This window comes from Schistocerca serialis, chromosome 5 (assembly GCF_023864345.2).
Source record: "Schistocerca serialis cubense isolate TAMUIC-IGC-003099 chromosome 5, iqSchSeri2.2, whole genome shotgun sequence".
Taxonomy (NCBI): Eukaryota; Metazoa; Arthropoda; class Insecta; order Orthoptera; family Acrididae; genus Schistocerca; species Schistocerca serialis.
In genome coordinates, this window is record NC_064642.1 from 94,582,650 (window position 1) to 94,598,445 (window position 15,796).

Below are 15,796 nucleotides of genomic sequence, written 5' to 3' on the forward strand. Positions count from 1 at the left end.
GAGGTTTTGTTGATAGTTCATTGCACAGGCCTCCATTATGCTGGGTTTTCTGTCAACCATCCCGTTCTTTGATGAGGTTATCTTTACAAAAGGCAATATCGTCAACCTTCATAAAACCCACATATTTACTACACAGAATCCCCCAGGCCTGTTGGCAGCGAACCATCAATACTGGTTCAGCATTGATGAGTGGGGAGGGATTATTGTTAACAGCATCACGTGACCGATCATTCTTCCGCAATACTCCACAACAAGGCATATCTGCACTTCCTGCAGGTGACTGTGCCTCCCTTCTGAAACCCATGCCTTTGGTGGTGCAAAGGTCTACCGGATAATGGTGCATCACACTCAACGCTCTCGAGTGCAGAGCTAGAACAATAGTACAGACAGAATGTTCCAACTTCCCTGGTGTGTTCTCATGTGCACTTTAAATCACTGAAATCTGCACAGTTAAAGATCTTTTAAGTCAGCCTTCTAGTGGGTATACCTCCATTGGAAAGACTTTCAGGCCATATGCATCTATGACTTTCTGTTGCTTCTTACCCTTTAGGTATTGTTTCCTGCAGTCTGTGCCCATTTAGTAAAATCACCACTACTTATGAATAATCATGTATCTCTAAATTCAAGACGAGGTTATTTCCTGAAATATCACACCCAGCTGTCAGGGGTCTTCTTGTAGTCACGGCACATTATGTCAAGTTTCTTTTCGTGACAAAATAAACATTGAGCTTCCATTAAGCCATAACTCTACTCTCTGCTACATCTACTACTTTAGCCTTGAACTTATACATGCACTTAGAGCATTGTGATACGATAGCATTAAGTGTTTGTAGAGACAAATATTTTACTTTGGACCACACACCTCTAAACCACATAGTAAAGTGTGCAATAGATCATAGTGTGGAACAACATAGTTCAAAATAAAGTTTTTCAACAGGTGTTGCTATGATCCAAATTTCAAAATCATGGTTTTCACCATGCAGAAAGAACAAACAATTGTGCGGCTTCAAGGAAGTGTGGAGTGACATAAGCCAATTTTAGGAAGTGGTGAAAAGAAGAATGTTGAGGGGACTTCTGTTTATTTCAAGATGCCGCCTAGTACAACAGTGAAGAGAAAGGTGCTGAAAGTGTATTGGTTTGCACTACATGCAGTGAGAAATTCCGAATCACCATGATTTTATGCATGCTTGCCGATGGAACAAAGATGCGACCATATGCCATCCTCAATCATGAAACTATGCCACAGGAAAAGCTGTTGCCTGGTGTCTTATTTCATTTCAAGGATACATTAACAAGTTCGTTACAGGTTGGCTCCATACAGTCTGGAACACTGGACCAGAAGGCTAGGATGTGGATCCCTGATGCTTTCAAGGGCATCTGACACCCACAGTAAAAGCAGAAATACTGAAACTGAACACAGATCTTGTCATCATTCCAGGAGGCATGACTTCATAACAAGAAGTGTTACTTGCAATGGTGAATGAGCCATTTAAAGATCTGAAGCAGCTGTACACCTATTAGTTACTTTAAGGTGGTCAAAGCCATGACACCTACTGGTAAACTGATGAAGCTTTCAGTAGGCCTATCGCTAATTACAGACTGGATTCAGGCCCCTTGCACATGCGTATCCAGTGCATCAATTGTAAATGACTTTAAGACATGCTGAGTAACAAATGCATTAGATGGGAGTGAAGATAATCTGCTAAGGGAAGAAATGCAAGTTAACCATGGCAGTGGCAGCATTTCAGTGGAGGAGGACTAAATGGCATCTGTATCTATCGGAGATCTTTATCTAATTTTATCAGAACTTTTATTGTCTTGTTCAGTTATCTGTAATAAGAAAATCATTTGTAAGTTTTCAAAATTAACCTAGTAGGCCCGTGCAGCACATTTTTCTGAAATCACTGGTTCAACAATGGGGATCATTTAGCATTCGAAATCATATTGGGTTTGGACATATACTGTAGGCCCTATATAAATCTTTCCATGAACATCATTACATGTAATTGAGGAAAAGAGCAATTTCTATTTTTGTAATGTATGACAGGTGCTCTGTAGGAATTACTAATTCACATCTATACTCAAATACTTCACATGCAAATGTAAAATGGCTTGCTCATTATTATTATTATTATTATTATTATTATTACTACTACTACTACTACCAATCATGCAAATGATCACATGAACATGAAAATAGCTAACAAATATACAATGTATGACATCAATATTGGAAAATGCAAGACAAACTGTGGATACCCCAACAGCGAGCAACCAAGTTATTCAATTCTACAGAAAGAATAGTAGGCCTATGCTACCTACTCCTTCATGTGCTATCAGTTCCTATGAGATTTAGGTTTTATTAGTAAGATCAAGCTGACATCTGTGATGATGTAGCCTATCAAACTATAGCTACTTCATTTTCTATCATCGGGTCGACAGAAGCGTCTGATCCAACGCGTCGGCTTTGACCCGTGACGTAAGGGTGTTGTGTGTGACGTCATGACGGCGCGTTATTTTATTTACTTTTCTGATCTGTTCGTTCTATCTCGTGAGATTTTTTTTTTTAATTTAAAAACACTTATTACTTATTTTAATTATCTGTTTGCTCGAATTTCTGTTTCAGTTTATTATATTTATCTTTCTGATCTGTTCGTTCTATCCCGTGAGATTTTTTTTTTTAAAAAAGACAAAAAACACTAATCAGCTACTGAAGAATCTTTATCTTCTATAGGTTGCAGGGGTTACGACCCCTGGGGAGGTGGGTGGGTATTCATGCATGGCTGTCTTCACTTACACGTTGTAGCTACGCAAGGCGTCTAAATTTGTTTATATTTAGTTTGCCCCCACCCAAAACACCCCATTTCCCGCGCTTGTCCCGTTAGTGTCATTAGGCTTCTTGTGGAAAGTGTGTGTGTTTGTTTTTGTTTCCGCCATATTTGTGACGTCATGGGTCAAAGCAGACGGGTGGGATCGGACACTTCCGTATTTCCCTATCATCTTATATATCCTCAAGGAATTCTTCACTACGAGTCTATTGAGTAAACAGTATCTAATCACTAATTGCTTTTCGGGTTCTATCGTTCTACCATTAGTCAATGTCTTGCACTCATATTGTGCCTACATACACCGTATTTTTAGCTATGTGATTCTTTTCTTAGGATCAAAAATAAAAAACATGGAAACATTTTTTAAACTGCAGGAAAAGGACATTAAGAATAATAACTATCTAGAAGTAGCAGTCAGGCTCACTGGACAAAACAGTTAAAAATGGCTATCCTTATTGTACCAAGTGAGTACATGAATCAATCTGTGTCCATATCAGAAAAAACATTGCCAAATATTTCACTAACAGTTCTCTACATAATCACTGAACAGGAATCAGTTCAGACTTACATTCACCAAAGGAAAACGAGTAAATATCAAAAGCTTTTTCCATCATGGAAAAAACTGTATTTTAAATAGCCCAAGGAGCTGAATCACATTATTAAAATATAATAAAAATCAGTTACAACAGTCTTCAAAAGTAATGCATACCACAGACTAAAGGACTACGTAGTGGACTCAGAGTACTGGTTAATGATGAAAGGTGATAGCTGCAACACTCTGCCACATTACAAAGTTTTTACAAGAAAATTATATAGGCCTATTGAGATCTCTAGTGGAGGGCAGTAATGTATTGTCATTCTCCTGAGTTACTCGTTATGGGATGGGGGAGAATGCTGAGTTAGTTTTTTCCAGCTGACTAACAGGAGGATATGAAGACAAGTACAAATACAAGCATGAGGCATACCAGTATGTTTATGAGCACAGAGTCAGTTTTCTGGACAAATTGGAGTTAGGCTATAGGAGCACGTTTAAGGCTCTGGAGTCGCCAGTAAGTGTACTTGATCTATGCGGTAATGAAGAGCAAAACTATGTTTATAAGTTATCAAGAGCAAATTGTGGGAATATCAAAGAATCCTGCACAATAGGAACCATACAAACTGAAGGAGTACAGCTGTTTTGAAACTGACCTCATAACCGAGAGTAGAGTTTCGCCCATCCTGACATAGGTTTCCCTAAATTACTTCTGGCAAATGCTGGGATGATTCTTTCAAGAAGAGCACGTCCTACCCTCATAAAAGCATACTTTTACATTTTGTGGGTAGACCCTATGTGTATTTCGCGCTTTTTATTTTCATTTCATTATTATTATGGCAAATCCTACAGCATTGTAAGATAATCCCTGTATGCGTAAATTAATAAAAATAATCTATGTTAGTTTCTAGAACACTCTGACAATTTTAGAATACGAAGTAAACTCACATTCACAATGATGTAACTTGACGGAACTGTTACGAAATTAATAAAAACTGCTTTATTTCACCAATGACGGTATTTTTCCTATGCGCTACAACAAATATTTTCTCTCTCGTGATGTGACGACACTATTGTTTACTTGACACACTCTTGACAATTACACTCACCTGACTTCACGGCTAAATAGGTTGTACCACCCAAAATTGTTGCGAAAGGTAACGATCTCTGATAGAAACTATCTCGGTTGCATTGTCTTAGTACTCTTACTTCTTCCATCGTAAGCCGGTAAGGCTAAAATAAAGCAAACAGTAACACTTAATTTCTAACAATAAAGTAACAATTCAAAATGTCACTTTCATTTATTACACATATGAGGTGGCTTGCCATCTGAGGTGAAAACTGGGGATCAAGCCTGCCATGAGAAGCTCCGTGAGTATCAGGATTCTGCGGTGGATCCAGCCCATCAATCCCCACAGGCGCTGCCATGTTTACAATCTACAATCCCCATTCACATAACATCAATGATACTTACTAAATAAGTTGATATTAGTGATCTCTGGCTGGTATGCACAATCCAAGGCAGCCAACATCAAGTGTTGTTTACAATTTTATTATATTCATTAACGTAGGCATTTCGAATACCTCTCATTTTTAGTTTCACAATTGTCACATCATACTATTGAGCTAGCTATTGCCCGCATATAACCCATATTCATGCAATGTTTGATCTCTCAAACCACAATGTTTATAGCGTTCTCTTTGTCAACACATAAAATTTATTTCTTTATTCGTCCAAAAATCTTTCACACACTAACAGCTACAGAAAATGTAACAGTAATTATGCCGATTCATACTGGCTGTCAGAGCACAGTCACGACAAGCCAATTCAAGTTAATGTGATATCAGCTCGCATAGCTGTCCGCAGCTGTTTTTTTCGCGGGAATTGCGTTCAACTGTTTTCACGCGCGAAGTGCAGAAAGTTCATATACAGAGTTCACATTTGTACAAAAATTACTTTTATTCGACTCAAATAGTTTGCAGCTTGCAGGGATAGGGTACATATTTGAGGTGAAAGACAGAAGTGCTAAAAACAAAAACAAACAAAAAATGTTTGGGTCTGAAAAATATGAGTTCGAGGAGGAGGAATCTGGATTTTATATTTTAGAAAGTCGAAGAATCAGTTTTCTTTTTTTTTAATTTGTTACGTCAAATTGCAACCAGACTCACTAAAAGGAACACAGCGTTACACGCTGCCATCACCGTGAAATATTGGTTTGTTTAAGGTTAAGTTTAGTTGTTAGGCCAATGCAAACTTTTGTGCAATAGTCGTATCTCCCTCAGTACCTTTCCCTTCAAGATTTATAGATTTTCTTTAAGCTCTGTATGAAGATTTTTAACAGTTCAAGTGTCTTACTTGTACTGGGTTAGCTGATGAAACCACACAAATATTGACCCCTGATGCTTGCAAAACTGTTTGGCGCACAATCCAGAGCTACTAAAAATAAGTACGCCACAAACAAACATTTAAGCAAAGAACTTGCAGTGTCTGAAGGTTTCAGTCCACTTCGTTACTAAACGCTACAAATGCCCGACAACTATAAATAAATTCCACCTACTTATCAATGTGATTCTAGCTACAATACATTTTTCACTTTACAAGCTGCAGGACAACTAATTGAGTGCACTCATGTCGTATAATTCAGTCTCCTGCCTCACTGTTTTAATTAATCTTTCATCATTTATTATAAATTTTAACAAAAGAAATAACGAAACGAACTAATTTATAACAATTAACGAACAAAATAGAACTGAAATCAACCACGGAAACCATGACGAAATGAAGTATGAAGATCTGCGTATGGCCGCGTATCGAGAGGGAATGGGCGTGGGGTCACTTGATCGACAAGGGACGAATGACTTCAGCCATCAAAACCTTCTTCCCGAGAAATCTAACGGTGCCTTGGGGTGAAGTGACAGGAACAAAGCTCCAGGCCCCGATGGCATCCCTGTTAGATACTGTACTGATTTTGTTGCTGAATTATCCTCTCTTCTCATTACGATCTGCCCCTCGAACAAAAAACCTTGCTAGTTCTTTGAAAAAGGCACAGGTCACATCCGTCTGCAAGATGGGTAGTAGGAGTGATCCACATAACTACCGTCCAATATCCTTGACATCGAGTTGTTGTACAACCTTCAGCCCGATTCACTTACGGGAAAAAAGTGTCACCACAGCTCCTGGCATACTGCAGTTGCATGTGTGAACTTCCAGTTTGTATTGGCGCAACTTAAGAGACGCAACATTTGTCATGCCACAAAAAGTTGAACTTGGTTGTACTTTGTTGCGCCAGTTTCCTACCGTTACTGCTCCCTGACGGCAATATTTCCAACCAAGAGCATTTTGTTGTCGTTATCGTGAAGTAATTGCTGCTGTACTCCATTCGATTTCAGTGTGTTTTCATTTTATTTATGATAAAAGTGATCACAGTGGTAGCAGGTAAAATTTCGCAGCTTCTGCAACAACAAGAGCAGCAACATAGTTTGATTTCTGGAGCAGGGGTGTGTGTGTGTGTGTGTGTGTGTGTGTGTGTGTGTGTGGATAGGGGGAGGGGCAATATTTGCAAACCAGTGACGCATGCCACAACTTACAAGGGTTTTGGATGAATAAATAAATAAACTTGATACATGGAACCAAGAAAGCAAGTCATATAAACTTCGTGGTTTGTGAGACGAAACACTACGAAGGTAATGCGGGACAATACGTTGAGAATGTGGGTTTCGCGGGAGGTGTGCCAGAGATCAATCCCTGCAGTCGTGCTATCCTCTGAGTCCTCGGTGGCTCAGATGGATAGAGCGTCTGCCATGTAAGCAGGAGATCCCGGGTTCGAGTCCCAGTCGGGGCACACAGTTTCATCTGTCCCCGTTGACGTATGTCAACGCCTGTAAGCAGCTAAGGGTGTTCATTTCATTGTAAAAACATCATATAAACTATGGATTATATGCACGAAACAGCTGTCGAGTGTGGTGTGGTAGCTGCTAAACTTTAGAATTAGTTACTCGAAATGCCTATATCAACGAGTACAATAAGATTCTAAAATCTTGGAAGAGTGGTTTGTCTGCAGATGATATTTACACGCCATCTGTTGGTTAGTTTGCCATTGCAGACGGCATTTTCGTCTCTGAGTGTTATTTCTTTTACAAATGTGTTTGTGGCTCTTGACTTGTCCCTATGCGTAATCTATTTTCGGATCAAATATTTGGGTTTCGTCTTCCTTGTATTTAACCCTTGTCACAACTGTAACGCCATAACCTGCACTATAACATTCATACCCGCCCACATGAATTCAGTTTACGTCATATTGAAAGCTGTGCAACTAATTAGAATTTGTGCTGTCCTGTGTAAATGGTAGCTCACGATGCCACTACAGAAAGCCACGAGCTGTGATGCCACACTAATTGCGAGTGTGAACTCAGCTGTTGAACGTATTCTTGGCTCAACCAATACGACCTCAATGATAACCAGCCTGGATTTCGAAAACATCGATTACATGAAACCCAACTCGCACTTTTATCACATGACATACTGAAAGCTTTGGATCAAAGCAATCAGGTGGATGCCGGTGCTGTATTTCTTGAATTCCAAAACGCATTTTACTCAGTAACACACCTACGCTTATTGTCACCAGTACGATCATACGGGGTAGCAAGTGAAATTTGTGACTGGATTGAGGACCTTTTGGTAGGGAGGGTGGTACATGTTTTCTTGGGTGGAGAGTCATCATCAAATGTAAAGTAACTTTGCATAAGTCTCAGGGAAGGGTGTTAGGACCCTTGGTGTTCATGTTGTATACTAATCACCTTGCAGACGTTATTAACAGTAAAATCAGTATTTTTGCAGACAATGAATTTTTCTATAATGAAGTACCATCTGAAAGAAGCTGCATAAATATTGTCATATGTTGATAAGATTTCAAAGGGTGAAGAGACTGGCAACTTGCTTTAAATGTTCAGAAATGCAAAATTTTGCACTTCTCCAAGAGAAAAAACATAGTATCCTATGGACTATAATATCAGAGAGTCACTGTTGGAATTAGCCAAATCATACAAATACCTGGGTGTAACACTTTGTAGAGATATGAAATGGAATGATCACATAGGTTCAGTTGTGGGTAAATCAAGTGGTAGACTTCGGTTTTTGGTAGAATACTAGGGAAATGCAACCAGTCTACAAAGGAGACTACTTACAAATCACTCCTGTGATCGGTTCTAGAATATTGCTCAAATGTATGGAACTCAGACCAGATAGGACTAACAGGGGATACTGATCGTATACAGAGAAGGGCAGTACAAATGGTCACAGGTTTGTTTAACCTGTAGGAGAGTGTCACAGAGATACTGATGGACCCTACATATTGCTCACATAGGGACCGTGAAGACATGGTTAGAATAATTCCTGCATGCACAGAGGCTTTCAAGCAATCATTCTTCCACGCACCATGCGTGAATGGAACAGGAAGAAATCCTAATAACTGGTACAATGGGACATACCCTCTCCCATGCACCTCACAGTGGTTTGCAGAGTATAGATGTAGATACAGTGACCTAGAAAACATATGGATTTAAAAAAAATTAAAAATCTCCTTTTACTGGAATTTTAGCCAGGTACACACACTCAGCATATGTGGTGCCACAGCTTGTGGTTTTGTGTAATGGCATTACGAGCTACCATGCACACAGGATGCCACAAATTCTATGTAGTTGCACAGATTTCAATATGGAGTCAACTGAAATCATATGGGTGGGTATGAGTGTTATAGTGAGAGTTATGGTATTAGCACTGTGATAACAGTTAAATATAAGGAAGAAGATCCAAAAAGAGATTTTTCACAGGGATAAATCTGGAGCCACAAACATATTTATAAAAGAAATAACCCTCAGAGACGATGATTCTGTCTGCAGTGGCAACCTGAACAACAGCTAACGTGTAAATATCACCACGTCACTTATCCAACGTTTTAGAAACTCATTGTATTCGTTGATATAGGCATTTTGAATAACTAACTTCTTTTAACACCTGCCACATCACACTTGGTGATATTTTCTGCATGCAATCCACAATTTATACAATGTTTGGTCTCACAGATCAATAACTTGATATGACTCACTTTTTTGGTTACATATATTAAGTTTATTTATTTATTCATTCATGTTAAAATTGGAAATAAAAAAATTACGAAGTTCATCATATCTGTGATGCTTTAGATCTTTGGCGTGTAAGACAAGTTGAATCTGTGCTGCGTAAAATTGTGTTTTTTCCTCTCAGTCTTTTATATATTGGTGTTCGAGTATGTAATGAAACTGTTAGCTAGTCGGAAATAAATAATCTTAACAGGTTATGGGCCCAGACCGCGCATGAAAAGCTGTGAAGTGTTTGTTTTCGCTCGCCCGTGAATTTATAGCAAATAATGTGAATTTGCCCGTTATTTTTGCAATGGAAATGGCAGCTAGCATTGGTGACTATAAAATACATGTGGACAAGCTCGAAGCACCTGAAGACTGGGCGAAATGGAAGTGGCATATATTGATGCTGTTGCGAGCATATGCATTTGAAGACATCGTCACAGGTATGTAAAAGTGTCCTGAAGTGGGAGAAGATGCGATCGCAGAAAAAAGGGCGACACATCACCAGTGGACGAAAGACGATGCAAAAGCCGCCAGTTTATTAGCAAGTTCGCTAGGGAAGTCAGTAGCCGAACTCGTTTTAAAATGCACTCAGGGAAGTGAAATTTGGGACAAATTACGTGCGTGGTTCGAGCGTAGCAGAGGATATTAGCACTCATGCCGCGAAATTGCAGAAACTTTTTGTGTACTTGAACGACAAATTGCAGGAACACGAAGAAAATGTTTTGTCTGAAAGAATCTTAGATGGCAGAATTTTATCCACTCTAGGCAAATAATATGACAACTTTAAAGACTTGTGGGACACAATTCCGTCCGAAAATCAAAGTGTGAATGTTCTGTTTGAAAAATTGTGCACCTTTGCATTGCGTGATCAAAGCACTGATGAATCAGCTGTGTTTGCTGTATGCAGTATTCCTAAGAAGAAAATTCAGCAAAATAAATGTGACGATAGTCAAAAATCGAAAAAGAATGTGGAACGTGAAAAACGAAAATTTCCATATAAATGTGGGCATTGGGCAGCAGAGTGTTCAGTGAAAAAGTCAGATAAAAACATTCGCATCAATCAGTTTGAAAAGAATGTTGCATTTTTGGCACATATTTTTGGTGCTTCAATCAATAAAGGTTTTGAAGTAGACAGTTGGTATTGAGATAGTGGTGCCACAAATCACATCACTGCAAATAAACAATATTTTGTGTCTTATACAAAATTTGCTGTTCCTCAAAAGATCTCAATTGGGAAAAGAGGTGTAAGCATGTTAGCTCATGGACAGGGAACAGTGAAAATTCAGATTCAGTTGAATAATTCCACAAAGAAAGCTGAACTGAGAGAAATGCTTTATGTTCCTGAAGCAAGTGCTCACTTGTTCTCTGTAAAAGCAGCTGCAAGAAAAGGTTTATGCACAAGACTTGATGACAAAAGTGTCCAAATTGAAGACAAAGTGACTGGTGAAACAATGATGACTGGTCATTACAATCAAGGTCTCTATGTTCTTGACATATGTGTATTTAAGCAATTCCAACCAGTTCAAGTGAACTTGGCGACATCGTCAGGTATGCTGCAAATTTATCATGAGAGATTTGGCCACCAACACAAAGAACAGGTGAAAAGTGTTTTGAAGCAGATGAATATCAATGTGGAAGGGTACAAAGAAGAATTTTGTGATGGATGTGCAGTGGGTAAATGCATAGATTGTCATTCAGGACTCGAACGAATCGACCAATGGTTACTGGTGAACAAATCTATGCTGATGTAAATGGACCAATGACTATAGAATCTCTTGGAAAAGCTTGTTACCACGTATGTTTTAATGATGACTTTAGCAAATTTCGAAAAATTTTCTTGCAGAAGCGGAAGATGAAGTTAACACTGTCTTGGAACAGTTCTTGAATGAAGTGAAGACGAATGGTCACATCGTTAAACAATTCATGTGTGATGGAGGAAAAGAATTTGACAACAACAAGGTATCGGAATTGCTGGCAAACAGAGGCATCGAGCACTGCATCACCCCACGTTACATACCACAGCAAAATGGTGTTGCCGAAAGAGAAAACTGAACTATTGTGGAATATGCATGTTCTATGTTGAACTCCAGTAAATTGCCAAGAGAACTATGGGCAGAAGCAACCAATGCTGCTACATACCCTTTGACTCGCACTGGGCAGGCCTCTACTGAAAACAAACCTCCATATGAACTGTGGTATGGATGACCAGTAGGCAACCTGAATCTTTGGAATGGAGTGTTATCTGCATGTAAACAAGAATTTTCGCACAAAGTTTGATGACAAGGCTGTGCATGGACATCTGGTTGGATATGTGAAAGACAGAGAAGGCTTCAGGGTCTGTATCTGTATTCCATCTCAGGGGAAGGTTGTGCTGAGTCATGATGTGAAATTTAAGGCTGAAGTTGTATGCAACCTGCAGAGCAGTGTTACTTAATTAGAAGTTACTCAGAACGAAACCATTAGACAAAGTGAACCTCGTGAGACTTCTGATGAGGAAGAGGAATCAGAAAATGTCAGTCATAACAAAAGGATAGAAGGATTAAGTGAGGAGGAAGAAGATTTAGACACAGCATCAAGTTCCAGAGGAAGTAAAGGTTTAAGTGAGAAATGAAGAAGCAAATGTGAGAAGAAAAAACCAGAATGGATGACCAATGGAGATTATGTGTACATGGTGGGAATGCCTATAATCAGGGATAGTGATCCAAGCTCTTATACTGAAGCTTTGCAGTCTACCAATAAAATTCGGTGGCTGGAGGCTTTTCATGAAGAACTGAATCCCTCAAAGAGAATAATACATGGCTATTAGTTGTGCACCCAAGTGGTGCACAGGTTTTGCAGAATCGTTGGGCCTCGCATAAGAAAACTGCAGAAAATGGGAATGTACTTTCAAGGGTCGACTTGTGGCCAAAGAACATGTGCAAAGGCAGGGAACTGACTATGAAGAAACGTTCAGCCCTGTTGCATGCTATGATACGATTAGAAACCTGTTAGCAGTAGCTGCTGCACAGAAAATGAAACTCGATCAGTTTGACATCAAAACAGCTTTTCTCAATGGTGTACCTGAAGAAGATGTATACATGGAACAACCTGAAGGTATTGAAGATGATACTGGATGTGTATGTTTACTGAAGAAAAGTCTGTATGGTCTCAGGCAGGCACCACATTGTTGGAACAAGCGTTTCATAGACTTCATGAATAATGCTGGATTTGAAAATAGTAGAGCTGATCCATGTCTCTTCTACCATCAGAGCAACAAAAATTGTTTTTATTTTGTAGTCTATGTTGATGACGGTTTAGTTTTGGGCAGCAGATATTGAAGAGTTCATGGAAATGTTGAAGTTGGAGTTTCATACAACTTGAGGATCTCTCAAGAACTTTTTAGGTATGAAGATACAGCAAAATTAAGAGGGGTCAATAGCAATACAATGGAAATTCTGAAGAGATTTGGAATGGATGAAGCCAATGCAGTTTCTAAGCCAAATGGAAGTGAAGAAAGTCCGAAGTTCCTTATCGTGAAGTGGTGGAATGTCTGATGTAATTAACTACAGTCTCCCATCCAGGTATTGCTTTTGCAGTGAACAAAGTGGCTAGAGCCAAGGAAGATCCTACAGTTGGAGACTGGAATCGAGTGAAAAGAATTTTTAGGTACCTGAAGAATATGGTGACTTGTGGAATTATTTACAAGAACAATGCAGTTTGTTTAGAAGTGTCCAGTGATGTTGGCTATGCTGGTGAGAAGGACACAAGGCGTTCAACAACAGGTGTTGTCGCAACACTCCCTCATGGGACTGTGTCAGGGACCAGTCAATTACAAAAGACAATGGCAACATGAGCTATGGAAGCAGAAATAATATCAGCCAGTGAAGGAGCAAAGGAATTGCTCTAACTGAAAAGGTTGCCATATGAACTGATTGGAATATCCAAACAAGTGACACCTCCCACCCTCTATGTTGACAGTTCAAGTACAGTGAAGTTGTCTAAAAATCCAACATATCATCGAAGGTCAAAGCACATTGAAGTTCGCCACTTCTACGTCAGAGATTTTTGAATGGGGATCCTGGGGTAGAGCACATTGATGAGATATATCAAGTAGCTGATCTACTAACCAAGGCATTGGAAAGGGTCCTATTCGAGATGCTTCATGAAGGGATTTGAGTGCAGAAGATTAAATCAGTGTGATATTAAGTGTTTTTTGATGTTTTTTATTTGGAGGAAGTGTTAAAATTGGAAATAAAAATTACGAAGTTCGCCATACCTCTGATGTTTTATATCTTTCACATGTAAGACAAGTTGAATCTGTGCTGTGTAAAAGTGTTTTTTTCCTCTCAGTCTTTTATACTGTATGTTGATGTTCGAGTATATAATGAAACTGTTACCTATTCGGAAATAAATAATCTTAAGGTTATGGGAAACGTGATTTTACTGCAGAAAATCAAACATGGGTTGCTGTTCTTGAAGTTCTAGAAGATGCAAAACTGTATCTGCTGACCACCATTTTCACTTTTTTCGATAATAAGATGAAAACACACTGAAATGTAAAGGAGCACAGCAGCAATTTCTCTGTGATAAATGAGACAGAAAGCTTGCATTTAGAATTCTGCCACCAGCGAGGAGTAGTGGAAGGAAAGTGGTGCAACAAAGTACAACCAAGTTCAACTTTCAGAGGCATGACAAAGTTATTTCTCTTGAGTTGCGCCACTAAAAGCTGTGAGCCCACACACGCAACTGCAGTTTGCCATTAGCGTTGTTTACACTTTGTTTTATGTGTGAACCTAGCTTTATTGCAGGAATAGATGACATTCTGCTGATCAAAATATCTATCTAACTGAACATATTAGCCATCTAATGATAGATAAACATGGTAATCAGAAATCGGTTATGGCAGTGGAATAAAACATTTTCAAAAGTGATTGTGGATGGTTGAGTCACTCACTAACTATGATAAATGGGCACAGAGTCACTGAGATTCAACACGGATGAAATAATGATGTCAGGTTATTCTCATTGTATTTCATGTATTTTATTGATCCACAATATTATACAACTCCAACTGTGGTGCCTTGTCTATGGCATCACTGTAGTTGTGTGTTTGAACCCTCCTTAAATTAAGGTTTCCAGAGCCTTGGATTACTTACATGAGCATTCCCCCACCACCACTGGCGAAAGCCAACTTACAAGTAGAGACAAAAAAAATGGTTCAAATGGCTCTGAGCACTATGAGACTCAACTGCTGAGGTCATCAGTCCCCTAGATCTTAGAACTACTTAAACCTAACTAAACTAAGGACATCACACACATCCATGCCCGAGGCAGGATTCGAACCTGTGACCGTAGTGGTCACGCGGTTCCAGACTGTAGCGCCTAGAACTGCTCAGCCATCCTGGCCGGCAAGTGGAGACATCCTACTTGCACATTGCCATCACACCTTACACACATAAGCTTTGAAAGTTAATATCCACTTAACTTTCTTAAGAGTCCCACACATGAGCGACAGATCACAGCAATCTGTCACATATGATGTTGCTGCAACTGGTCACATGCCTTAACACTGCCACACACGAACGATTTGCTAAGCAATTTCTATCAGTCCATTGTTATGAACGCCACTGTGTTGAGAAGTTATCCTGGAAAATCGACTGTTTAGCAGCAGCAGGTATTCCCACACAGAAAATAAATGAAAAATACAGGAATTGTAAGTTATTAAACTTGTTTTGAAACGATTTCTTCCAGTTAGTAACTGTAGACTATTTTACATAGTATGTAGCATTTTTCATTGACACCAGTGGGATGTGTACATCTTACTACAAGGTTAATGAAATTCATTTTTCGTTTATTGGTATTATTTATTTATTCTTGCCCATGGAGTCCAGTTGACAGTTTTTAGTTGAGTGTGTAGGGCATGTCATACAATTTTGGATATGCAATAAATGAACAGTACAGAAAACAGGATTACATTTTGTAGGCACATATGAGGTCATTACTGTTTTATGTCACAAGATAACAATTGATATTTAATGTAATATTTCATACTCACTTATACTGCATACACATTTTTCTGTAAGGTACACTTTTCAACAATTTTTAAATCAGTTTAATTCCTTTACCTCCTTAATGACTTTGGTAGCTTGTTAAAAACCTTTTGCTTATTTTGTAGCTTAACTTCAAGGATTTACACAATTTATTTTGCCATCTCAACGTGTCTATAGAAATGTTCATGTCTGTGTAGGCTTCCACATTCAGAGTCAGTTACATGCAACTTTTCTGAGTATCATTCCATGTCATAATGGAAACAACTTTGCTCAGAAAACATTTA

At 38.9% G+C, this 15,796-nt stretch overlaps 1 protein-coding gene across 2 annotated transcripts in view; it reads right to left on the bottom strand.

Moving 5' to 3' along the window:
- Positions 1-4,845, bottom strand: part of LOC126481245 (OCIA domain-containing protein 1) — a 48,365-nt gene extending 43,520 nt beyond the window's left edge. For both annotated transcript variants that reach the window (XR_007587536.1, XM_050104859.1), the window contains exons 1-2: positions 4,687-4,845; positions 4,470-4,593 (exon numbers count right to left, since the gene is read on the bottom strand). Coding sequence is in view for 1 of the 2 variants with exons in the window: in XM_050104859.1 (XP_049960816.1) it covers positions 4,470-4,593; positions 4,687-4,788 (226 nt within the window). In the remaining variant the exon portion in view is untranslated. The remainder of the gene's footprint in view (positions 1-4,469; positions 4,594-4,686) is intronic.
- Between the last annotated feature and the right edge of the window lie 10,951 nt (positions 4,846-15,796).